This window comes from Oncorhynchus mykiss, chromosome 8 (assembly GCF_057628025.1).
Source record: "Oncorhynchus mykiss isolate SJ-2025 chromosome 8, ASM5762802v1, whole genome shotgun sequence".
In the NCBI taxonomy this organism is placed as follows: Eukaryota; Metazoa; Chordata; class Actinopteri; order Salmoniformes; family Salmonidae; genus Oncorhynchus; species Oncorhynchus mykiss.
Genome location: NC_143029.1, coordinates 25,159,053 through 25,185,487, shown reverse-complemented (window position 1 = coordinate 25,185,487; position 26,435 = coordinate 25,159,053). Strand labels below are relative to the sequence as shown.

The window sequence follows — 26,435 nt, the reverse complement described above, 5'->3', positions numbered from 1 at the left end:
AGCTATTACAGTGAAAGAATACCACGCCATTGTTTGTGGAGAGTGCACTGATATGAACTCGAAAATGTATTAATAAACCAATTAGGCACATTTGGACAGTCTTCATTCAACATTTTGAACAGAAATGCAATGGTTCTTTGGATCTGCCCAAAATTTTGCACATACACTGCCGCCATCTAGCGGCCAAATCTAAATTGCGCCTTTTTCCTTTGTATTATCTTTTACCAGATCTAATGTGTTATATTCTCCTACATTCATTTCCACAAACTTCAAAGTGTTTCCTTTCAAATGGTATCAAGAATATGCATATCATTGCTTCAGTTCCTGAGCTATAGGCAGTTAGATTTGGGTATGTCATTTTAGGCGAAAATTTGAAAAGGGTCCCATCCTTAAGAGGTTTTAATACACACATGAAAATAAATGAATGTAGGCCTAATCAAATGACATGGATTAAGTATTTAAGTCTTTTTACACCACTACACCCCAGTAAGCACAGAAGTATTTTATTTACAATCAGCACAAGCAGTAATCCAGTCTCTTCTGACAGCAGATATACTGCCACAGTGCATCATCGGGCAGTCATTAGGTGCTCCAACCACAGCCCATGACAAGGTCCCAACCATAGTCATAGACCCAGTACCAACTAAAACCCCAGATCCAGCCATCATGGCTCCACAAGGCTCATATCCTGGGAACTCAGCGCTCCATGCCCCTCTATCACATGCTAACACACACAGTGCCCCGAGCTGCTACCTACCCACACACCACGCCTGGAGCCAGGGCTATGCTACACAGGCAGGGAGGTGTCTACGGGATGTGGTCCCACGCTCGGGTCAGTCCGCAAGTCGTGTAAAGCCTTGTCCTGATCAATTATTCATGGATGAGTGGGCAAGGCATCCTCCCACCTCCCCCGTCACATCACACCGCACGTGTGTCAATTCGAGACAAACCAACTCAAAAACCCAGAGGGAAGACAAAAAAAGAGAAAAAGAAAGTGAAAAGGAAACAGTGGCACAGAAAATAAGAAGAGTGATGAATACTAGAAAAAGAGGTACAAACAAGAAATCTGATCACACTGCATTGGTCCCTTTGTGCGTTTCCTCACCAGCCCATAAAAGTATTGTACAAACACAGCATGATGCGTTTCCTCTTCTAATCTATTCTTTGCTAATTAACCTCTTAGAGCTCTAGGGGCGCTATTTCATTTTTGGATAAAAAACGTTCCCGTTTTAAGCGCGATATTTTGTCACGAAAAGATGCTCGACTATGCATATTCTTGACAGTTTTGGAAAGAAAACACTCTGAAGTTTCAGAATCTGCAAAGATTTTGTCTGTAAGTGCCCCAGAACTCATTCTACAGGCGAAACCAAGATGATGCATCACCCAGGAATTAGCAGAATTTCTGAAGCTCTGTTTTCCATTCTCTCCTTATATGGCTGTGATTGCGCAAGGAATGAGCCTACACTTTCTGTCGTTCGCCCAAGGTCTTAGCAGCATTGTGACGTATTTGTAGGCATATCATTGGAAGATTGGCCATAAGAGACTACATTTTCCAGAGGTCCGCCCGGTGTCCTTTGTCTAAATTTGTGCGTAATCTTCAGGTGCGGTCATTTTCTCCTGGGATTCAGGAGAGAAAGCATGTGTCCAAGAACGATGTATCAATGAAGAGATATGTGAAAAACACCTTGAGGATTGATTCTAAACAACGTTTGCCATGTTTTCAGTCGATATTATGGAGTTAATTTGGAAAAAAGTTTGCGTTTTGAGGACTGAATTTATGGATTTTTTTTGGTAGCCAAATGTGATGTATAAAACGGAGCTATTTCTAATACACAAGGAATCTTTTTGGAAAAACTGAGCATCTGCTATCTAACTGAGAGTATCCTCATTGAAAACATCAGAAGTTCTTCAAAGGTAAATGATTTTATTTGAAGGCTTTTATGTTTTTGTTAATGTTGCGTGCTGGATGCTAACGCTAATGCTAACGCTAAATGCTAACGCGAAATGCTAACTCTAGCTAGCTACTTTTACACAAATGATTGTTTTCCTATGGTTGAGAAGCATATTTTGAAAATCTGAGATGACAGTGTTGTTTACAAAAGGCTAAGCTTGAGAGATGGCATATTTATTTCATTTCATTTGCGATTTTCATAAATAGTTAACGTTGTGTTATGCTAATGAGCTTGCTGATAGATTTACACAATCCTGGATACAGGGGTTTTTTCATAGCTAAACGTGACGCAGAAAACGGAGCGATTTGTCCTAAACAAATAATCTTTCAGGAAAAACTGAACATTTGCTATCTGAGAGTCTCCTCATTGAAAACATCTGAAGTTCTTCAAAGGTAAATTATTTTTTTGAATGCTTTTCTGTTTTTTTGTGTAAATGTTGCCAGCTGAATGCTAATGCTAAATGCTACGTTAGCCATCAATACTGTTACACAAATGCTTGTTTTGCAATGGTTGAGAAGCATATTTTGAAAATCTGAGATGACAGTGTTGTTAACAAAAGGCTAAGCTTGAGAGCTAGCATATTTATTTCATTTCATTTGCGATTTTCATGAATAGTTAACGTTGCGTTATGGTAATGAGCTTGAGTCTGTATTCACAAACCCGGATCCGGGATGGGGAGATCAGAAAGGTTAACTACATGTTTCTTTCCTCCCAGATCTACGGAGGAGATGAAAGGAGGGGAGGAAGAAATGAGGGTAGTCTTGGGGGGTTTTCCTCTCTGTGATTCTGTGAAACAGTCCTGTTGTGTTTCAGCCCCATACAGCCCCTGTAGTGCATCTATTCCCCAGGTCCAGCCTATCCTGTCTTATTTCACTTTTCCTGGGTCAGGAAGACATGAATCACTCCCTGGCCCGCTGACCTGCAATCTGACCTGGAACCTGTGAGTTTGCTGGTCTTTGGGGATGAGTCATCATGTTAAAGAGGACCAGGCAGAGCTCATACATACTGCTGAAGTCAGAACCATGGCATCCAGTGAAAGTACTTCACACACAGTGATATAACTAATAAAGAGTAAACATAGGTTTGAGAATCCTGAGAGAGGAATGGAAACACTTAAATACATCTCTTAGCTTAGATGTACTTCCTAATCAAAATGGCGATTTACATTTACAGCTGGTTGGCGTTCTAAATCCTAGTGTTTCCATTCCCCTTTAAACTTTCATATTAGCATTCATTATGATGTCACACAAGAGGTCAAATTCAAGGCTCTAATTAATTGGTATTCAAACAACTCCAAGCAGGCTGCCATGTTCCTTTTACGGAGGTGTGGCTTACATCTGGCCACTCTACCATAACGGCCTGATTGGTGGAGTGCTGCAGAGAGTTGTTCTTCTGGAAGGTTTTCCCATCTCAACAGAGGAACTCTAGAGCTCTGTCAGAGTGACCATCGGATTCTTGGTCACCTCCCTGACCAAGGCCCTTCTCCCCCAATTGCTCAGTTTGGCCGGGCAGCCAGCTCTAGGAAGTCTTGGTGGTTCCAAACTCTGTGTTCTTGGGGAACTTCAATGCCGCAGACATTTTTTGGTACCCTTCCCCAGATCTGTGCTGCGACACAATCCTGTCACGGAGCTCTACGGACAATTCCTTCGACCTTGTGGCTTGGTTTTTGCTCTGACATGCACTGTCAACTGTGGGACTGTCCAATTAATTATTTTATAGATTTTTTTTATTGCCGACCCCACTGCAGTTCCCCCGCGGTTGCGACCCAACTTTCAATAGCACTGCCATAATGTATGAAATGGTTCATTCATTTTTCCTAGCCACCGTGCTTCTACACCTGCATTGCATGCTGTTTGGGGTTTTAGACTGGGTTTCTGTACAGCACTTTGAGATATCAGCTGATGTACGAAGGGCTATATAAATACATTTGATTTGATTTGATTGAAATTATTTGGACATTTCTATTTATTTCACCTTTATTTAACCAGGTTGGCTAGTTACGAACAAGTTCTCAAGATATAGCCAAGCAGTTCGACACAAACAACAGAGCTACACATGGAATAAACAAACATACAATCAATAATACAGTATAAAAGTCTATATACAGCATGTGCAAATGAGGTAGGATAAGAGAGGTAAGGCAATACATAGGTCATGGTGGCAAAGTAATTACAAAATAGCAATTAAACACTGGAATGGTAGGATGTGCAGAATGTGCAAGTTGAGATACTGGGGTGCAAAGGAGCAAGATAAAGATAAAGCAAGATAAATAAATAAATATATACAATATGGGGATGAGGTAGCTCATCTGTAAATAGCCCATCCAATCTATGTACAGGTGCAGTGACCTGCTCTGACAGCTGGTGCTTAAAGCTAGTGAGGGAGGTAAGAGTCTCCAACTGATTTTTGCAGTTGGTTCCAGTCATTGGCAGCAGAGAACTGGAAGGAGAGGGGGTGACCAGTGAGATATACCTGCTGGAGCGCATGTTACGGGTGGGTGCTGCTATGGTGACCAGTGAGCTGAGATAAGGCAAGGCTTTACCTAGCAGAGACTTGTAGATGACCTGGAGCCAGTGTGTTTGGCGACGAATATGAAGCGAGGGCCAGCCAACGAGAACATACAGGTCGCAGTGGTGGGTAGTATATGGGGCTTTGGTGACAAAACGGATGGCACTGTGATAGACTGCATCCAATTTGTTGAGTAGAATGTTGGAGGCTAGTTTGTAAATGACATCGCCAAAGTCGAGGATCTAGTGAGGGAGGTGTCATTTGATTTTTAAAAAAATGATTTAACGTGACTTTTTTTCTCCAGTTAACGTTACAACCGTGGAAACGTTAGTGACCTGTCAAACACACCCCGTTAATGGCTGAAATGTGCTCAGTAGAATACAAATGAATACAAAACACCAACGATTGGCTGAGGATTTAACCCACCGTCTCGACACATCACAAGAAAAACACTAATTTGGCGTGTGTAGATTTTTTTGGCAATTAAAAAAAGTCATTTTAATACAGTAATGTGCTGAAATGAAAGCAATTTCCCAAAAAGGAACACTGGGATAATAGTGATATTATGTCTGATCTCGCAAACAATGTTCAGTATTTATAGATAGGTGTAATCTGATTTTAAAATTGCGTGGGTATCCTTCTCTTTACACACTTGTAGAATTATGGTAACAGAACGTGACAACTGTAATGGACCATTAATGAGGAAGTCTAGACAGCACAGTTTATGATTAGAGATAGTTTGTGGTTTCACCTGTTTCAACCCTTTATATAAATGTATTCATGTATGCAAATACACCCAGTCTATATCCAAATAAAATTGTGGTTATCTTTTTTTTTTTTTTTAAATACCTGATAGTGCGTTAAGAAAAAAAGTGACATATTACAATAATTTGAATTATCACCAAAAAGCCTGAAGTCCATTATTTGTCCATGCCAGTACAGTCTTAATGTGCTATAATTTAGTCAGTATATGATGGATTTAAGCAATTCTAAAAGTTCAGAGTATCTTCATCTATTGTCCAGTGGTTGTATTCATCAGCATTGTATTTAAACTACACTGCTCAAAAAAATAAAGGGAACACTTAAACAACACAATGTAACTCCAAGTCAATCACACTTCTGTGAAATCAAACTGTCCACTTAGGAAGCAACACTGATTGACAATACATTTCACATGCTGTTGTGCAAATGGAATAGACAAATTATAGGCAATTAGCAAGACACGACCAAAAAAGGAGTGGTTCTGCAGGTGGTGACCACAGACCAACTCTCAGTTCCTATGCTTTCTGGCTGATGTTTTGGTCACTTTTGAATGCTGGCGGTGCTTTCACTCTAGTGGTAGCATGAGACGGAGTCTACAACCCATACAAGTGGCTCAGGTAGTGCAGCTGATCCAGGATGGCACATCAATGCGAGCTGTGGCAAGAAGGTTTGCTGTGTCTGTCAGCGTAGTGTCCAGAGCATGGAGGAGCTACCAGGAGACAGGCCAGTACATCAGGAGACGTGGAGGAGGCCGTAGGAGGGCAACAACCCAGCAGCAGGACCGCTACCTCCGCCTTTGTGCAAGGAGGAGCAGGAGGAGCACTGCCAGAGCCCTGCAAAATTAGCTCCAGCAGGCCACAAATGTGCATGTGTCTGCTCAAACGGTCAGAAATAGACTCCATGAGGGTGGTATGAGAGCCCGACGTCCACAGGTGGGGGTTGCGCTTACAGCCCAACACCGTGCAGGGCGTTTGGCATTTGCCAGAGAACACCAAGATTGGCAAATTCGCCACTGGCGCCCTGTGCTCTTCACAGATGAAAGCAGGTTCACACTGAGCACGTGACAGACGTGACAGTCTGGAGACGCCGTGGAGAACGTTCTGCTGCCTGCAACATTCTCCAGCATGTCCAGTTTGGTGGTGGGTCAGTCATGGTGTGGGGTGGCATTTCTTTGGGGTCCGCACAGCCCTCCATGTGCTCGCCAGAGGTAGCCTGACTGCCATTACGTACCGAGATGAGATCCTCAGACCCCTTGTGAGAACATATGCTGGTGCGGTTGGCCCTGGGTTCCTCCTAACGCAAGACAATGCTAGACCTCATGTGGCTGGAGTGTGTCAGCAGTTCCTGCAAGAGGAAGGCATTGATGCTATGGACTGGCCCGCCCGTTCCCCAGACCTGAATCCAATTGAGCACATCTGGGACATCATGTCTCGCTCCATCCACCAACACCACGTTGCACCACAGTCTGTCCAGGAGTTGGCGGATGCTTTAGTCCAGGTCTGGGAGATCCCTCAGGAGACCATCCGCCACCTCATCAGGAGCATGCCCAGGTGTTGTAGGGAGGTCATACAGGCACGTGGAGGCCACACACTACTGAGCCTCATTTTGACTTGTTTTAAGGACATTACATCAGTTGGATCAGCCTGTAGTGTGGTTTTCCACTTTAATTTTGAGTGTGACTCCAAATCCAGACCTCCATGGGTTGATACATTTGATTTCCATTGATCATTTTTGTGTGATTTTGTTGTCAGCACATTCAACTATGTAAAGAAAAAAGTATTTAAGAAGAATTTATCATTCATTCAGATCTAGGATGTGTTATTTTAGTGTTTTGAGCAGTGTATTTAACAACTTTGATACCCATTGCTACTTTATCTGGGCTCCATACAGAGAGAAACCTTCCTCAACCATCAGCAAAGTCATCCATTCACTTGGGCTGGGGCAAGAGGAGGAAGAGGCCCTGTGACCAACTTAAGGAAGTAAACATTGTAATACCATAAGTTATTTTTAACTGACAGATTTTCCTTTGAATTCTTAGCCATAAGATTAGAAATTACCAACATGTGAAGCTCAATAATCAAATATATCCTGTAGGTCATGTGGAGATGTTTATTAGCTATCTATTTTGGTTCACCGAAAGAGGGGAAGTAAGTTGGAGAGGAAATTATGACTGATGTACTGTACTTGAGGGGAGCCAAAATTACTTTTTGGGAGGCCATCTCAGGTAATGGTTATTGATCAATCATGTTGAGAGAGACGGGAGGCCAGAGTATTACCCACAGTCTCTCTACATTTTGCTAACAGGGACAAGCGAGGAGACAGTTACACATGAGTTGGCACATCTGCCAATTATCATTCCACTGCACATGCATTTTCAGGTCAAATAGACAAACTGTACTGTCAACATTGTTTACTGTTCAGGACTTTGGTATCAGAAAAGCAAAAACACAGTGAAGCAATAGCCATGTTCTATAGCAATCAGTAGTAAGTAATTGAAAACTGTGCTCATTTCCAATGAATCAAATCTCATGAGAATTGTCACCCAATTCCACCAATCAGGAATCAAAGCAACCACAAGAGGGCCAAAACAAGTCTCGATCTCCACCAAAACATAAACTTGTTCTCTCGGTCTCAAAATACAGATGGGCGATACAAAATTATGTGTGGCAATAGACATAATACGTCGTCAAGTGTTCCATCATTAGCATTGCTGCAGTAACACCATCCGTCTCATTCCAACCTCAACACCGCTGCAGTAACACCGCCCGTCTCATTACAACACCAACACCAATGCAGTAACACCGCCCGTCTCATTACAACACCAACACCAATGCAGTAACACCGCCCGTCTCATTACAACCAACACCACCCGTCTCATTACAACACCAACACCAATGCAGTAACAGCGCCCGTCTCATTACAACACCAACACCAATGCAGTAACACCGCCCGTCTCATTACAACACCAACACCAATGCAGTAACACCGCCCGTCTCATTACAACCAACACCACCCGTCTCATTACAACCCCAACACCGCTGCTGTAACACCGCCCGTCTCATTACAACCCAACACTGCTGCTGTAACACCGCCCGTCTCATTACAACACCAACACTGCTGCTGTAACACCGCCCGTCTCATTACAACCCCAACACAGCTGCTGTAACACCGCCCGTCTCATTACAACCCCAACACAGCTGCTGTAACACCGCCAGTCTCATTACAACACCCACACTGCTGCAGTAACACCGCCCGTCTCATTACAACCCCAACACAGCTGCAGTAACACCGCCCGTCTCATTACAACCCCAACACAGCTGCTGTAACACCGCCAGTCTCATTACAACACCAACACTGCTGCTGTAACACCGCCCGTCTCATTACATCACCAACACTGCTGTTGTAACACCGTCGTCTCAGTAGAACCCCAACAGCGCTGCAGTAACACCGTCCGTCTCATTACAACAACAACACCGCTGCTGTAACACCGCCTGTCTCATTACAACCCAACACCGCTGAAGTAACACCGTCCGTCTCATTACAACCCCAACACTGCTGCTGTAACACCGTCCGTCTCATTACAACCCCAACACCGCTGCTGTAACACCGCTCGTCTCATTACAACACCAACACTGCTGCTGTAACACCGCTCGTCTCATTACAACACCAACACTGCTGCTGTAACACCGCCCGTCTCATTACAACACCAACACTGCTGCTGTAACACCGCCCGTCTCATTACAACCCAACACTGCTGCTGTAACACCGCCCGTCTCATTACAACCCAACACTGCTGCTGTAACACCGCCCGTCTCATTACAACCCCAACACTGCTGCTGTAACACCGCCCGTCTCATTACAACACCAACACCGCTGCTGTAACACTGCCCGTCTCATTACAACCCAACACTGCTGCTGTAACACCGCCCGTCTCATTACAACACCAACACCGCTGCTGTAACACCGCCCGTCTCATTACAACACCAACACCGCTGCAGTAACACCGCCAGTCTCATTACAACACCAACACTGCTGCTGTAACACCGCCCGTCTCATTACAACACCAACACTGCGGTTGTTAAACCGTCATCTCAGTAGAACCCCAACACTGCTGCTGTAACACCGCCCGTCTCATTAAAACACCAACACTGCGGTTGTTAAACCGTCATCTCAGTAGAACCCCAACACTGCTGCAGTAACACTGCCCGTCTCATTACAACCCAACACTGCTGCTGTAACACCGCCCGTCTCATTAAAACACCAACACTGCAGTTGTTAAACCGTCATCTCAGTAGAACCCCAACACTGCTGCAGTAACACTGCCCGTCTCATTACAACCCAACACTGCTGCTGTAACACCGCCCGTCTCATTACAACACCAACACCGCTGCAGTAACACCACCCGTCTCATTACAACCCAACGCTGCTGCTGTAACACTGCCCGTCTCATTACAACCCAACACTGCTGCTGTAACACCGCCCGTCTCATTAAAACACCAACACTGCTGTTGTAACAACATCGTCTCAGTAGAACCCCAACACCACTGCAGTAACACCGCCCGTCTCATTACAACACCCACACTGCTGTTGTAACACCGTCATCTCAGTAGAACCCCAACACTGCTGCTGTAACACCGCCCGTCTCATTACAACACCAACACTGCTGCAGTAACACCGCCCGTCTCATTACAACCCCAGCACTGCTGCTGTAACACCGCCCGTCTCATTACAACCCAGCACTGCTGCTGTAACACCGCCAGTCTCATTACAACACCAATACCGCTGCTGTAACACCGCCCGTCTCATTACAACACCAATACCGCTGCTGTAACACTGCCCGTCTCATGACAACCCCAACACCGTTGCAGTAACACCGCCCGTCTCATTACAACACCAACACTGCTGCTGTAACATCGCCCGTCTCATTACAACACCAATACCGCTGCTGTAACACCGCCCGTCTCATTACAACCCAACACTGCCCGTCTCATGTAACACTGCTTGCAACCCGCAAATGAGCCCCCCCCAAAAAGCAGAGGAGTCCGTAGTCTCTCAGCATAACACTCACAAATATGCAGTGTCTAAACAATAGGCCTGTGAATATACCAGTATCGCAATATTTTTTCAAAGGCAAAAAAGAAAACATGAAGCAGACCAAAAACTATTTGGTCCTTTAAAAACATGTTGTATGTAAAATATTTTAGTGACATAGCTTGCAAAACAAACAAATGTGACTGGATGACAACATAATTAGGTTTGTTTCCAAGTACCACGATACTGGTATCGTCACAGCCCTATTAAACAATGGCTAACCCCATTTTGTGAAATTGAGTGCTGCCACTGTGAACAGGCCAACAGATGTGAGGATGAAGTGTCAGAGCGCAGATGATTGGTCCCCCCGACTCCGCAGGCTCTCTACGCCTGGATAGGATTGGCTACAAACTTCAAACTGTTTCACTGCAGTTTGGGGGGCCAATCAGGTTGAGCAGTTGTCACAGGTCAGTTCACCGTCCGTGGCAACAGGACTGGGGGTGTGGTGATGGATGATGGTAGGTGTTGCATGTCAGAACATTAAGCCTACTTCCTTTACGGTTACAAAAACAGCTTTCGGGGAGTCACAGACAGCCTGTGATACATTATTCATGGCTGCTGCAGTGCAACCATCTCCCATAGGAAGACAGGCATAGACAAACGGGAAGACGTGTAGACAAATGTAATGACAGGGCAGGCTGTATACACTACCCCCAAAACCTCAATCCCTTTCACCTCAACCCTCTTTTCCAAGGTGGGGTCTTATTCTGGGGCAGAGGGAGAGGCTGGGGGTCTAGGTGTCACTAGGAAAGTGCCCCCTCCCCCACCCTGTCCTTAGCAGGGCTGTCAGTAGCACAGCTAGCCTTATCCATTTCCACAGGCAAGGCCACTGACACTGAGACCCAGCACCTGACACCAGGCCAGCTCAGAGACCGGATGCTTCAGCTCAGGTCTGATGTAAAGTTACCAAACAGAAGCTGCCCTTCTCGAAAACAGTATGCCCATAAGCAGACGCAGTGCAGGCCAGGCCCCCTTCATCCATAGGAGAAGGTAAACATGTTATTTCTGGCCCAGCCACCGTGTTAGGGGAGGGGCCTGGGCTATACAACCCCAGATCCTGCCAACCGGCACCTGTGGATGAGTTCATAATGGAGCTCTGCCAACACCTCAGAAGTAGCTGCCCCCACGGAGCATTCAGGAAACTAGCCCCAAAGACACAGCACCCAGGAAACTAGCCCCAAAGACACAGCACCCAGGAAACTAGCCCCAAAGACACAGCACCCAGGAAACTAGCCCCAAAGACACAGCACCCAGGGAACTAGCCCCAAAGACACAGCACCCAGGAAACTAGCCCCAAAGACACAGCACCCAGGAAACTAGCCCCAAAGACACAGCACCCAGGAAACTAGCCCCAAAGACACAGCACCCAGGAAACTAGCCCCAAAGACACAGCACCCAGGGAACTAGCCCCAAAGACACAGCACCCAGGAAACTAGCCCCAAAGACACAGCACCCAGGAAATTAGCTCCAAAGACACAGCACCCAGGAAACTAGCCCCAAAGACACAGCACCCAGGAAACTAGCCCCAAAGACACAGCACCCAGGAAACTAGCCCCAAAGACACAGCACCCAGGAAACTAGCCCCAAAGACACAGCACCCAGGAAACTAGCCCCAAAGACACAGCATCCAAGTGCTAGACCCAAATGCAACTGTTTTGCATTGTTAGGACATGTGTGTCCCAATTTCATTAGCAGCCATGCCTTTAGCACCTGATAGTCAGCAGGATTGTTGCCTAAACACACAGCCTATTTTAATGAGAAAGCCCTGGTGTTCTGCTGCTGATCCCAACAGCACTATAGGAATCATCAGTTTTGCGAAACAAGCAGCGTGCAACAAAGACATATCCTCATGACCCTAATGCTGGCACAACCGAGAGAGGAGAGACCGGGCTTTCCACAGGGATCGCCTCCAACCGAAAACAGAGCTAGCTGAACGAAGCCAACTGAACACTGGTGTTGAGGGCATGAGAATGGAGCAGAATTCAGAACTATGCCTTTTCTCTCCTCTCCCTCGAGGGTTGAATTATTTGTGTGGACTGAACAGAGCCTGTGTTTCTGACTCCGTAGCTAGGAGACTCAGGAACACTTTTAAGTGATTTTATTATCTTTCAAAGATCGTCAAAGCACAGAAACAGAGGTCAAGGCTGCCCTCCATCTCCTTGCCCTTTTTCTTTCAGCCAGGGGCTTCTTAGACTGATGCTACAGAGCACCAAAGTATTGAACACAGCTTAGCCAATCAGAAGAAAGAGTAACTGATCTCTGACCAATCATAAGAGGACTCCATCTTCCTTCCAGATGAACTGTGTCCATCGCCTATCGGGACAGTGTATAACATATAGCAGGTTACACTACAGGCAACCAACACTTCATGTTCCCTGACATCTCGAATAGAGCATAAAACATTCATATTATACAAGTTACATAAGGACTTGTTATCACTAGTTGTGTTAGTAAGAGAGGAACTCAGTCAGTCGTGCTTCCTGTTCAACTAACGCTCTGTAACATGCAATCAGTGGTGTAGTCATCTGCTCCCTCCCACTCCTGCACCACCCTTTCTTCCCATCAGCTGTCTCACTACACCCCCCAAATCCTCCTCCAAATCAAAACCCCTACCAACCCCCTCCAGTCCAGCTCTACTCACTGCTGAGGATGATCTGAGCGCGACTGATAGTCTGCTGCAGTTGGAAGCGGCTCACTCTGGGAGCAGGCATGTCTGTGGACGCCTGGAGGGCCTTCCTCTGTCTCTACAGTGCCAGCACCAAACAGCAGCAGCAGCAGCAGCAGTCTCTCCCCCTCACAGAGGAGCAGAAGACGGCTGAAAGAGAGATCTGAGGCAGCAGGGTGTGGAGCACCAAACAGAACAGCACCACCCTGGGCTGGGACACAAGTCTAAAACAGCAGGCCCTGGTCCGTCTCTGGATCACGCTGCTCTCACCGTCTGGTTTCTCCCTCTCTGGTCGCCTTCCCTGATAAGTACAGTGTTGTAGTCTCTGGTAGGCACAGTGCTGGGGTTTCACTCGCTGGGCCATGCAGGGCAGCTGTTCTGTCAGTGTTAGTAGCAGCAGGCTGGCTAGCTGGAGAACCTCTCAGCAGCGTGGGTTATTATGGCAGTATGGTGCAAAAGAGCATGAGCTCATCAACAAAAAGTGAGGCAGGCAGTCGGGACTCACGTCACACCAACCTCCATCTCGACTGGCCCAGTGACGCAAATGGGGTTCACATGGTGGCATGACGTAAGAAAGCAACACACCCTGAGACACGGTGGAGGGTGTCAGTGTCCAACCCCCCTACTCTGTCTGCACCCATTTAAAAAAAGGCAGGGACTTTAGCTGCAAAAACAAACTTATTTTGGCTCAGGGATGTTTCTATGACGGGCAACGGTGGGCCAAACAGAACCACAGTCAACCCAGCTCCCGCGTTGTTCTCACACTGAGGAAGTCATGGTAACAGACACACTCGCCCTGTATTCTGCTCTGGCAACAGGCCATCACAACACAGTATTTATACCCCCAAAAAGGTGCCCATCAATAAATCTACCCCTGGTCCCTCACACCATGCTTCCAGGCTGGGCTGTGTTGCTAGGGTGTAGTGGGCAGAATGGGGGCTGCACAGGGCAGTGGGTGGAGGTTTTAGGGGCCAGGGGACACCCCCAAAGAGAGGGACCCCACTGTGCAGAGTCCGACTGTGTTCAGCTGTTTGTCCCGGGGCTCAGATGGCCATCTGACAACATGAAGACCCAAACAGAAGCTGTGGAGTATTATGCTACAGGACCACGTCTGAAAAACACTTTCCCTCTACCTTTCAACTTGGTGCTTTGTAGCCTTACATGGACCTTACCCGCACACTGCCTCATTTATCTTATGTCTCTCTTTTTCCTCTCTCTCCATATCAATCTGTCTCCAGCCAGATGAAAAGGAGGGTATTACAGCCAGACCAGAACACTGACCGGCGTTCAGCGGCCTGACCAGAACACTGACCGGCGTTCAGCGGCCTGACCAGACCTTCAGTCCAGTCCTTTTTTACCCATTTTAGGAGAGCAGAGAGAGGGAGGTAGACTGAGGACATCTGTCTGTATGGGCCTCTATGGGTTACAGGACATGACTGACAGAGTGAGCCCAGGTCAAAGCCCAGAACTAACGTCACTACTGCCCAAAACATTTAGCACCACACTACAGCTCTTTGACTTGGGGTTCAATGAGGTTGGACCTAGACATGGGGAGAACAGTTGCTTTGGTGTGACCCGAGGAGGGTCACAGACAGGCTCCACCAGACTCGACCCCTCAGTCATCTGACTGACGTGTATTACCAGAAACACTCGACCTTCCAAACGTCACACGACCTCACCAGGCCACAAACACTGCCTCGTCTCTGACGGTAACCGATCGCTCCTTTGTCTTGGCGTGCACACACACACACACACACACACCTTCTCAGTAAAGAGGACGAGAAAAACACTCCCAGTGCTGTTATGACAACAGTTCATATTACAGCACCTGGGACTCGGTGCTCAACACAGAAAAGGTACAGTTTGTTTTGGTCCAGACGGTTTCTGTGTAAACCAAATTTCACATTACACATTTCCATACAGACAATCCAATAGCTCATTGTTAGAGTATGTACTCATCTGTCTGCGGACTACAACACCTCATCACAGGGCCTAAACAGAGCAAACTCTGTTTTGAACTCTGAATCCATTACGTCCCTGACCCTGATCTCCAGGGGTCCGCTCTGCCCTTTGTCCTGTGGCTCAGTCACTTCCGTCATTTAGTGTTCTGACTGGGAAGGAATGTGACAACAGCCATTTCTTTGAGAAAAGCCCACATGCCACACAGTCTCAGGCAATAGCAGCACGGTAAGCGGAGACAGCTCCGGTGTCAGTGTCAGCCTAGCTCCGACTGCCTGCCATGTGATTCCCAACCACACATTTCACTCTGCTAAAATTAGACCAGATACTATAGAGACCGTAGAAACTCCAGGGATATAGGGAGAGAGGAGGGCTTTCTGGAAGTACAGTAGGAGACACCCATGCGCACATATAAAGCACACACACTCATTCATTCAAGAGAAAGAGCTACACACTTACACCAAAGGCAGTAAAATCCTGCACTGCCAGCAAAAGACAGAACCATCACCCTGCGTTTTTCTTCTCTCCTCCTCCCAAGCAGCAGCATCAGTTTTCCAGTGGAGGAACAATGGAGAGAGAGGCAGGACTAATCACAGTGCAGAGTATGCAACAGAACACACAGCAGCTTGATCTACATACAGCACAAACCACAGGCAGAACAGGCCTCAGTAAATCATGTCAACACTGGATTTAGCTAGCGGTGAAATAAATAGCAAGTATTATAAAAAGATAGACTAGCGTGACTCCGTTCCTCTCTTGTCCGGTGATAAATCCCAGTCCGGGAGTGAATGATGTTGAGCCTTGTGTCATGGAAGGCTTATCATGTCTAAAAGGGACACCTAATAGAACAGGAGTGTCATCACATTGGATGATAAGAATAACACTGGAGTGCCTCTGTGCGCAGTTCTATGTACGACCAACAGGAGGCAGAGAAGAGCAGAAAATCAGATCCATATCTTAACTACAGTTCTCAAAGTGCCTCTCAAACAGGGTTGCTGTACCTCAGCTGTAGCCTGGGTGGACTCAACCGAACCTGTGTAAGTGCTGAGCTCCTCTCTGCACACCCCTGACGAGAACTACTGCACACAATACGTTTCCATCTCAGTTAAGGACAAGTATAGGAGAAAGCTTGGCTGCACTGGGCCCTCCAGTGGCGGGCCTTCAGTGGCGGGCCTTCAGTGGCGGGCCAGCCTGTTCCAGCCCTCTATGGTTGCTGAAACCCCATCAAGGCAGGCCTATCCAGCCCCATCAGGCCCCATTACTATGCTGGATTGTGCTGCTGTAAACAGCTTACTGAACACAAATGGGTCTCTGACTGAGGCTGGGCCAATTAGTGTCCCATCGTACCTCGCCTCCCCTTTTCCCTCTGTCAGCCTGGCAGGGCTTTGGCAGGGCCAGGCTAACACTCTCTGCATTATAAAGCCTGTGGCGCTCCAGCTCCCAGCCTCCACCCCAGTCTAGCCCATATGCAGCCTCGGCTACAGAGCAGATCCCCTGCCCTGATAACGAGCCTCAGCCTCTAGCACCAAGTCTAAGCCCCCAACCAAACACAGGGGAATTCTGCAAACTCAGCACTGGAGGAGTTCAGCAAAAAGAATAACAGCTAACAACCCCCCCCCCCCCCTTCTCTAACGAGGGGAGAAAGAAAAACAAAGGAGAACAGCAGAGCGAGAGATAAGGAGGATAGAGAAGGGAAGGAAGGAGAGAGGAAGAGGGCGTCAGAGAAAAGTCCTTGGTTATGTCGTTATTAAGACAGCTCACACTACAAACGTTGTTGCAAACAGACAGGGGAATTGGAGAGGACTGAAACATCCTCACTCACTCCCTCCCTCTCGCTCTCACACACATACATGCACACTGAGGATATCCTTAGACTCCTTCAAAGTGCAAGCAGACCCCAGGGTCTCCTCCTGTCAGAGGCAGGCTGCAACAGGCAGGCTTTGATAGTGTGAGAACACCCACACCGCTGGAGAATGTCATCACCATTCCCATAATCAAGCTCATCACTATCGGGTAATTAATACAGGCTAGAAAAGTTCAGTGAGAACCAAGCATTCAGCCTCAGGGAGAGATGAGGGCTAGAGGTCACTGGGGGAAACAGACCCAGATACACTAGTCAGGCGATAGGCTACTCGGGAACAAAGAGCTGATGGACAGGGGGAGAGTCAGGGCGGGAGACAGTGGCAGAGTCAGGGCGGGAGACAGGGGCAGAGTCAGGGCGGGAGACAGGGGCAGAGTCAGGGCGGGAGACAGGGGCAGAGTCAGGGCGGGAGACAGGGGCAGAGTCAGGGCGGGAGACAGGGGCAGAGTCAGGGCGGGAGACAGGGGCAGAGTCAGGGCGGGAGACAGGGGCAGAGTCAGGGCGGGAGACAGGGGCAGAGTGAGGGCGGGAGACAGGGGCAGAGTGAGGGCGGGAGACAGGGGCAGAGTGAGGGAGGGAGACAGGGGCAGAGTGAGGGACAGGGGCAGAGTGAGGGACAGGGGCAGAGTGAGGGACAGGGGCAGAGTGAGGGACAGGGGCAGAGTGAGGGACAGGGGCAGAGTGAGGGACAGGGGCAGAGTGAGGGACAGGGGCAGAGTGAGGGACAGGGGCAGAGTGAGGGACAGGGGCAGAGTGAGGGACAGGGGCAGAGTGAGGGACAGGGGCAGAGTGAGGGACAGGGGCAGAGTGAGAGACAGGGGCAGAGTGAGAGACAGGGGCAGAGTGAGAGACAGGGGCAGAGTGAGAGACAGGGGCAGAGTGAGAGACAGGGGCAGAGTGAGAGACAGGGGCAGAGTGAGAGACAGGGGCAGAGTGAGAGACAGGGGCAGAGTGAGAGACAGGGGCAGAGTGAGAGACAGGGGCAGAGTGAGAGACAGGGGCAGAGTGAGAGACAGGGGCAGAGTGAGAGACAGGGGCAGAGTGAGAGACAGGGGCAGAGTGAGAGACAGGGGCAGAGTCAGGGAGTGAGAGACAGGGGCAGAGTCAGGGAGTGAGACAGGGGCAGAGTCAGGGAGTGAGACAGGGGCAGAGTCAGGGAGTGAGACAGGGGCAGAGTCAGGGAGGGAGACAGGGGCAGAGTCAGGGAGGGAGACAGGGGCAGAGTCAGGGAGGGAGACAGGGGCAGATTCAGGGTGGGAGACAGGGGCAGAGTCGACAACTTTTAGGGCCTTCCTCTGGCACTGCCTGATTTATAGGTCCTGAATGGCAGGCAGCTTAGCCCCAGTGATGTACTGGGCCGTACACACTAGCCGAGAAATTCCCGTACCAGGCAGTGATGCAACCAATGCTCTCGATGTTGCAGCTGTAGAACCTTTTGAGGATCTCAGGACCCATAGGCCACGTCGTGCCCTCTTCACGACTGTCTTGGTGTGTTTGGCCCATTCTAGTTTGTTGGTGATGTGGACAGCAAGGAACTTGAAGCTCTCAACCTGCTCCACTACAGCCCCGTCGATGAGAATGGGGGCGTACTCGGTCCTCCTTTTCCTGTAGTCCACAATCATCTCCTTTGTCTTGGTTACGTTGAGGGATAGGTTGTTATTTTGGCACCACACGGCCAGGTCTCTGACCTCCTCCCTATAGGCCATCTCGTCGTTGTCGGTGATCAGGCCTACCACTGTGGCCCGTCAGGAAGTCCAGGATCCAGTTGCAGTGAGAGGTGTTTAGTCCCAGGATCCTTAGCTTAGTGATGAGCTTTGAGGGTACTATGGTGTTGAACGCTGAGCTGTAGTCAATGAATAGCATTCTCACATAGGTGTTCCTTTTGTCCAGGTGGGAAAGGGCAGTGAGGAGTGCAATAGAATTTGCATCATCTGTGGATCTGTTGGGTCTAGGGTTTCTGGGATAATGGTGTTGATGTGAGCCATTACCAGCCTTTCAAAGCACTTCATGGCTACGGACGTGAGTGCTACGGGCCTGTAGTCATTTAGGCAGGTTGCCTTTGTGTTCTTGGGCACGGGACTATGGTGGTCTGCTTGAAACATGTTGATTATACAGACTCAATCAGGGATATGGGGCGACAGGGTAGCCTAGTGGTTAGAGCGTTGGACTAGTAACCGGAAGGTTGCGAGTTCAAACCCCCGAGCTGACAAGGTACAAATCTGTCGTTCTGCCCCTGAACAGGCAGTTCCCAGTTCCCTGTTCCCAGGCCGTCATTGAAAATAAGAATTTGTTCTTAACTGACTTGCCTGGTTAAATAAAGGTAAAATAAATAAAAATAAAATAAATATGTTGAAAATGTCAGTGAAGACACCTTGGTCAGCACATGCCTGGAGCACACGTCCTGGTAATCCGTCTGGCCCCTCAGCCTTGTGCATGTTGACCTGTTTAAAGGTCTTACGTCGGCTACGGAGAACGTGATCACACAGTCATCCAGAACAGCTGATGCTCTCATGCATGCCTCAGTGTTGCTTGCCTCGAAGCGAGCATAGACGTGATTTAGCTCTGGTAGGCTTGTGTCACTTGGCAGCTCGCGGCTATGCTTCCCTTTGTAGTCCGTAATAGTTTGCAAGCCCCGCCACATAAGACGAGCGTCGGAGCGGTGTAGTATGATTCAATCTTAGCCCTGTATTGACGCTTTACCTGGTTCGTCGCAGACAAGATAAAGCGTGCCTATCTATATAATGAATAGGGTGGGTTGAGATTATTAAATATAAAAGCACTAAACCCCTCTGAAAGCTTCACTCATTCAAAAGTGTTATTTGAACCCTAAATGCTTCAAGTAGATCACTAAGAAAAGCTCATCCATTGCTTAAAAATGCATTTTTGCCTTTGTGCAGATGCCATGTCTCATTTTCGATTAATTGAAAATGATGCTCTTTTTCAAACAAGCACTGCAGAGCTGACTACAATTTCAATTTCATCCCCCTGAAAAGATACAACAAATATTATGGCTGAAATAACTGTATTTATGGGAAAGATATTTGAAAACGGTATATTGTTTTTAAATTATATTGTAAATTGGAATGGTAGATTTGTCTTTCATGGAGTTTTCTGAATTGCATGGGAACTCAATCCAAGATTACAACCAATTGATTACAGCTTTACCCCAAAAAATGGAGGAGACCGGTGGCAGTGGGAGGAGGTAGGGAACTGGTCTGTCTGCCCAATATAAAGGATCAAAACTGGCAGAGGAATAAAAACAGCATAAATAGGAAACTATACCAGTTTCATTTGAGAACCAGGATGTTGACAGCTGTGCCAAACAGATTGCAAAATAGTTCAGAAGAGATTTATGATGTACCGATTCCACGGTACAGGGTGTATGAGTTGATACATAAAATAAAGCAAGAATCGAAACTTTTCAGCTAAAATTATTATAAGACATTTTTGCCACCAACAAAATGTTGAATATTTGGGCCACACTATCATCGAAGCTCTGCAGATTTTGTTGTGAGGATACAGAATCAAGATCATTTCTTTTGGTGTTGCCCTCAGGTAGTATGTTTCTCGTCTCAGGTTCAGGAATGGCTGAAAATGCATAACATTTATCAAAAATTGACCCTAGAAATAGTACTGTTGAGCGACTGGGTCAGTCAGTTACTAAAACTCTTAGTAAAAGTATTTATCTAATCAAATAGAATCCATGGATTGCATGTATTTTAAACATCACAGCATAGTGGAAAGATATATGGTGTATAGAAATCCACATGTGGAATTGGAGACAGGTGGGAGTAGAGTTGCTGGACGGGGGATAGAATGACGGTCAAAGATAAAAAGTTTAAAAGATAAAGTCAAAATAAAACATAACAAAAAGTAAGTTTGAATGACACTGAGGGGCAGTGTTGTTACAGTTAATGCCGGATTGCCTGAGGCTGATGAGGTGCAGGTGTTTGTACACATGCAATATACACACACACGCTCTCATTCAAATGCACACATACACAGACACACATGTAAATAGTGCCATACATGCACCGAAACATATTCAGTTGGCCTTGCTGTTATGATTTTTGTTGTATTTGATGTCTTCTGTTTTTTGCTTTGTTGTTTTCTGTTTCTCCTTTGTCTTTTTTATATTTTGTTGGTTGTTGGTGTATTGGGGAGGTGGAATTATTGCATTTATTATTCTTTTCTCGGGGGGGGGGGGGGGGCTTATAGCTACCTCAATTACCTCGTACCTCTGCACATCAACTCAGTAATGGTACTCCCTGTGTATACAGTGGGGTAAAAAAAAGTATTTAGTCAGCCACCAATTGTGCAAGTTCTCCCACTTAAAAAGTTGAGGCCTGTAATTTTCATCATAGGTATACTTCAACTATGACAGACAAAATGAGAAAAAAAAATCCAGAAAACCACTGTAGATACAATATCTTCTACTCCCTATTAAACAATGTTATTTTTACGCATTATTTGTATTATTTATTCACTGTGTATTTATTCCAAGTGTCACTATTTAATTTGATACTTTTTTTAAAATCTCTCATCATCAACTCTGCATTGTCAGAGAATGACCAGTAAGAAGGCACTGTTAAGCTACACCTGTTGTCTACGAAGCATGTGACAAATACAAGTGTATTTGCTTTGAAACCTGGATTCATTCATACAGACCTGGTTAAATTGACTGAAGTTCAGAAGCTGTCTTATTCCAAACAGTGGCAAGGAGACTATAAAACAATAACTTTCCCCTCAGGGAAGAGATTGGGTGCAGTGTGCAATTGGAAAACAACAACAACCGTCAGATCTCTCAAAATGACTGATGATCCACTCTGCAATCATATTACCAACAACCAAACACACCTCTCTCTGTCCCAGGCAGCCAGCCCTCATTGAGAAAATATCACCAGAGCTACAGTGTGTATATTACTCAGGCGTGGTGGTGGAGATTACAGGAAAGCTATTCACATTAGACGCAGTGGCTCATCGCATCCGTCAACAAATTAAGCGAAGGCAGCGCAGGCAACCAGCATAATCACAGTCTGTTCCAAGGCCACTCCATCTGAGGTAACTGTGGGCTGGGCTCAGCAGACTACTGCTTGGAGAGAATACAAATACATTGTAGCTATCCCCCCAGAACACTGCCAGGCCAGCCGCTAGCTAGCCTTTCCAGAGATTAAGCATATCTGGAAAACAGAAATGGCCGCCACTGAAAACAATGCATCATTTGTTAGCAATAAGTAAACAGTTTGACTAAAAGGCCCGGTGAGAGATACTAGGCTCAATGTGACTGCTGTTGTGTGGAACCCCTGAGGGCCTAGTCAGTCACAAGTTGTTGCAGCCACAGAGGGAGGGGGTCAGGAACAGGGCCTTGATTGAGCCCCTCACTATGCCCCTGCGCCAGACCCAGAGTTCCCCAAACACACACACACACACACAACCTCCCAAGACACACATCAGAACGTCTAATTGCATCCAATTTTACGAGAGCAGGTCCTCAGTAAACATTTGATCTCACTCTGAGGACAAGAGAGTCATTCTGCCAAACCAATATAAACAGCGGATCAAAACGAATTAGACGCAAATCATTTCTTTGTATTTATTTATTTTTTCCCTTCACCCGACCATATTCAGCTTAGTGAAGCAAAAAATTCTGCAAAGTGAGGCAAAACATTGATGAGTCATCTGTGTGGACTGTAAACACAAGTACGAGTACTGTAGTTTTAATGTGACGCTCAACTGTGATGACATTTATAGAGGGTTTCGCTCTACCTCTTGGGTCCTGCTTAAATCTACCAATACCTAGTCAGATGAACCAGTGTGTCTGAGAACAGCACTCCAAGGCTAACCCTTACCCAGCTTCTACATCAGCTAAGAGTTGTGCATCCTTGCCCACTAAACATGCAGGACACCTCTCACTACGACTACTTGCAATGGGTGAAGCAACAGAACTGCAACAGGCAAGACCACCTCGCATTTGTCAAAACACCAAAGAGACCCGGATATCTCAGGTCATTACAGCAGATATTCTTCCTGTCGGTCAGCAGAGCTCACCCTCACCTGAGTCCTGAGAGTTGAGCACCTCCAGGGCATGCATCATGGCACTGGCGAATACGTTGGCATCCTCTTTGCTGCCAAAGTTGAGTCCGTAGACCTGCCTGGCATCTCGCCACTGGTGGAAGGTCTGTGTGGCCTGGTTGTACTTGAGCCCCTTGGGAATGGCACAGTTTATTACCACCTGGAGAAGGATAGAAAGGGGGAGAGAGAGGGGATCGAGAGAGATGGGGGGGAGATCGAGAGAGAGGGATGGTTTTTGAGATGGTTTTGATAGCTAATTTCAATTCCTTAGAGGACTACTTGTGATGCTCAAAACAATTATCAAATTGTATTTGTCACGTGTCGAATACAACAGGTGAAATGAAATGCTTAATTACAAGCCCTTAACTCTATTGTTGGTTAAGAAAATATTTACAAAATAAACTAAAGCAAAAAATGTAATACAAAGTAACAAAATAGTCCAGGTCATTTGTACATGAAGTTAGGGGTAAAGTGACTATGCATAGATAATACACAGCGAGTAGCAGCAGTGTAAAAAAAAAAGGGTCTGTGTCAATGCAAATAGTCCGGGAGGCCACTTGATTCATTATTCAGCAGTCTTATGGCTTGGGGGTAGAACCTGTTAATAAGGAGCCTTTTGGATGTAGACTTGGTAGCAGAGAGAACAGTCTATGACTTGGTTGACTGGAGTCTGATAGTTTTTTGGGCCTTCCTCTGACACCGCCTAGTATATAGGTCCTGGCAAGAAGCCAGGAAGCTTTGCCCCAGTGATATACTGGGACGTACTCACTCCAGTCTGTAGCGGCGTACGGTTGGATGCCGAGGAGTTTCCATACCAGACAGTGATGCAACCGGTCAAGATGCACTCGATGGTGCAGCTGTAGAACTTTGAGGATCTGGGGAACCATGCCAAGTCTTTTCAGTCTCCTGAGGGGGGAAAGGCATTGTCGTGCCCTCTTCACGACTGTCTTGGTGTGTTTGAACCATGACAGTTTGTTGGTGATATGAACACCATGGAACTTGAAACTCTCAACCCACTCCACTACAGCCCTGTCGATGTTACCGGGTGTGTGTTCAGCCCGCCTTTTCCTGTAGTCCATGATCAGCTCCTTTGTCTTGCTCACGTTGAGGGAGAGGTTGTTGTCCTGGCACCACACTGCCAGGTCTCTGACCTCCCTGTAGGCTGTCTTATCGTTGTCGGTGATCAGGCCTACCACCGTCGTGTTGTCAGCAAACTTGATGGTGTTGGAGTCGTTTGGCCATGTAGTTGTGGGTGAACAGGGAGTACAGGAGGGGACTAAGCACACATCCCTGAGGGGCACCAGTGTTGAGGATCAGCATGGCAGGTAAGGGTTGCCTACCTTCACCACCTGTGCTTTCTTGGCACAGGGACTATGGTGCACTTCTAGGGAGAAGGATAGGGAGAGCGAGTGAGATGGTTTGGATAGCTATTCTGAAGTACTGCGAGGACTACTTGGGTTGTGCCGTGGCGGAGATCATTGTGGTCTATCCTGCTTTGTCTCAGGATGGTAAGTTGGTGGTTGAAGATATCCCTCTAGTGGTGTGGGTGCTGTGCTTTGGCAAAATGGGTGGGGTTATATCCTATCTGGTCCGGGGGTATCGTCGGACAGGGCCACAGTGTCTCCCAACCCCTCCTGTCTCAGCCTCCAGTACCTATGCTGCAGTAGTTTGTGTGTCGGGGGGCTGGCCATGCTGCTGCTCCAGTTTCAACTGTTCTGCCTGCGGCCTTGGAACTCCTGACCTGTTCACCAGACGTGCTACCTGTCCCAGACCTGCTGTTTTCAACTCTCTAGAGACAGCAGGAGCGGTAGAGATACTCTCAATGATCGGCTATGAAAAGCCAACTGACATTTACTCTTGAGGTGCTGACTTGCTGCACCCTCGACAACTACTGTGATTATTATTATTTGACCTTGCTGGTCATCTATGAACATTTGAACATCTTGGCCATGTTCTGTTATAATCTCCACCCGGCACAGTCAGAAGAGGACTGGCCACCCCTCATAGCCTGGTTCTGGTTCTGACCCTGCTGGTCCTAGGTGTTGGCCTTTCTAGGGAGTTTTTCCTAGCCACCGTGCTTCTACACCTGCATTACTTGCCGTTTGGGGTTTTAGGCTGGGTTTCTGTACAGCACTTTGTGACATCAGCTGATGTAAGAAGGGCTTTATAAATACATTTGATTGACTATTTGTGTTGCTCAAAACAAGTGTATCGTGATTACAGGTAAGGAAATTATGTTTTTAGAGTTCATAAGAGTCATACATTACAGCTAATACAATCTCAGTCAGTCAGTCTACTACCAATGTTCCCTCAGAGCTGTGTGAATGCGCACAGCTCCCCTCAGACTGCCGTGCAGAAGAATAATGAGCCCGCTACAGTTTCCCCCCATTAGTTAACACTCAACGTTTCGCTCTACTGCCGGAATTGTGTTCGAATCAACACAATATTAGCCACTTTCAGTATAATATACCGAAACAAAACAAACAGGCAATATTTAGTATGCAAAACTTACTGTGCAAGAGATTTTCTTGTAGGCAGAGGGCATTGGAGTAGGATTCTATTGCATTGACAGACTCAGGCCCGTACTCTACACAGACCGGAGCGCCATAACCAATCATAGCTGAAGTAGGCCTATATGGAAATCTCCATATCACTTTGAACTGGACTGCGTTTAGTCTATAGTATGAACGGTCGGGAGTAAATGTGCTTGTTTTGAGATCAAAGTGAGAGCTGCATGTAGCCACGTGAGCACATTTGTTCATACTCTTTGGTAGTGAGTTATTAGCCCAGTTAACTCATTTATAGTCAACAATGGGATAGCGGTTTCTTCCAACGAGAGCAGAAAATGTGTGTATTTCTAGCCATCTTTGAACAGGGAGTCAGGTAAAGAGACTTTTATGTCTTAAAGGGAAAGTGTTGTATTTTGAGACGGTCTTGAATAAGCTAAGTAGCCAATAGGCAGAGAATGGGAATAATAATTATTTATTTTGTAAAGTGGTTTCTTGCCTCAAATATGTTCAGTCACCTTGTCTGAAGGACAAGTGGATAAACAGCTTCATGTCAAGCTCTGCATGTTTTTTTGTCTCATGGAATGTAGGCATTGAACACCACACATTGGCTGCTACTGTAGGCTAAATGATAGAACAGCTATTTCCATGTTAAAATGTTATGGGATGTGTTATCTCCATTTTTTTGATGGTAGGCCACTTTGGTAGTCCTACATTATAGTTAAATAGCCACAGTAGCCTACTTGGCCACTGTTAAAACTAACTTAAAGGGGAGTACCTAGTCAGTTGAACAAACTGAATGCCTTCAAACTGAAATGTGTCATCAGCATTTAACCCAACCCCTCTGAATCAGAGAGGTGCGGAGGCTGCATTAATCGACTTCCATGTCTCGGGCGCCTGGGGAACAGTGGGTTAACTGCCTTGCTCAAGGGCAGAACAACAGATTTTTACTTTGTCAGCTCGGGGATTCGATCCAGCAACCTTTTGGTTACTGGCCCAATGCTCTAACAACTAGGCTACCTGCGAAGCGGGTACAGCCTCAATGTTCACAGTAAACG

At 46.8% G+C, this 26,435-nt stretch overlaps 1 protein-coding gene across 21 annotated transcripts in view; it reads right to left on the bottom strand.

Annotated features, from left to right (window-relative positions):
* The window catches only part of LOC110529212 (protein enabled homolog), a 150,802-nt gene that overhangs the window by 52,391 nt on the left and 71,976 nt on the right, over positions 1 to 26,435 (bottom strand). For 12 of the 21 annotated variants that reach the window (XM_090243011.1, XM_090243014.1, XM_090243017.1 and 9 more), the window contains exon 3: positions 22,853 to 23,030. In XM_090243011.1, the coding sequence (XP_090099137.1) occupies positions 22,853 to 23,030 (178 nt within the window). Of the gene's footprint in view, positions 1 to 22,846; positions 23,031 to 26,435 lie in introns of all 21 variants that reach the window. The other 9 variants (XM_090243010.1, XM_090243023.1, XM_090243027.1 and 6 more) reach the window with 1 other exon arrangement.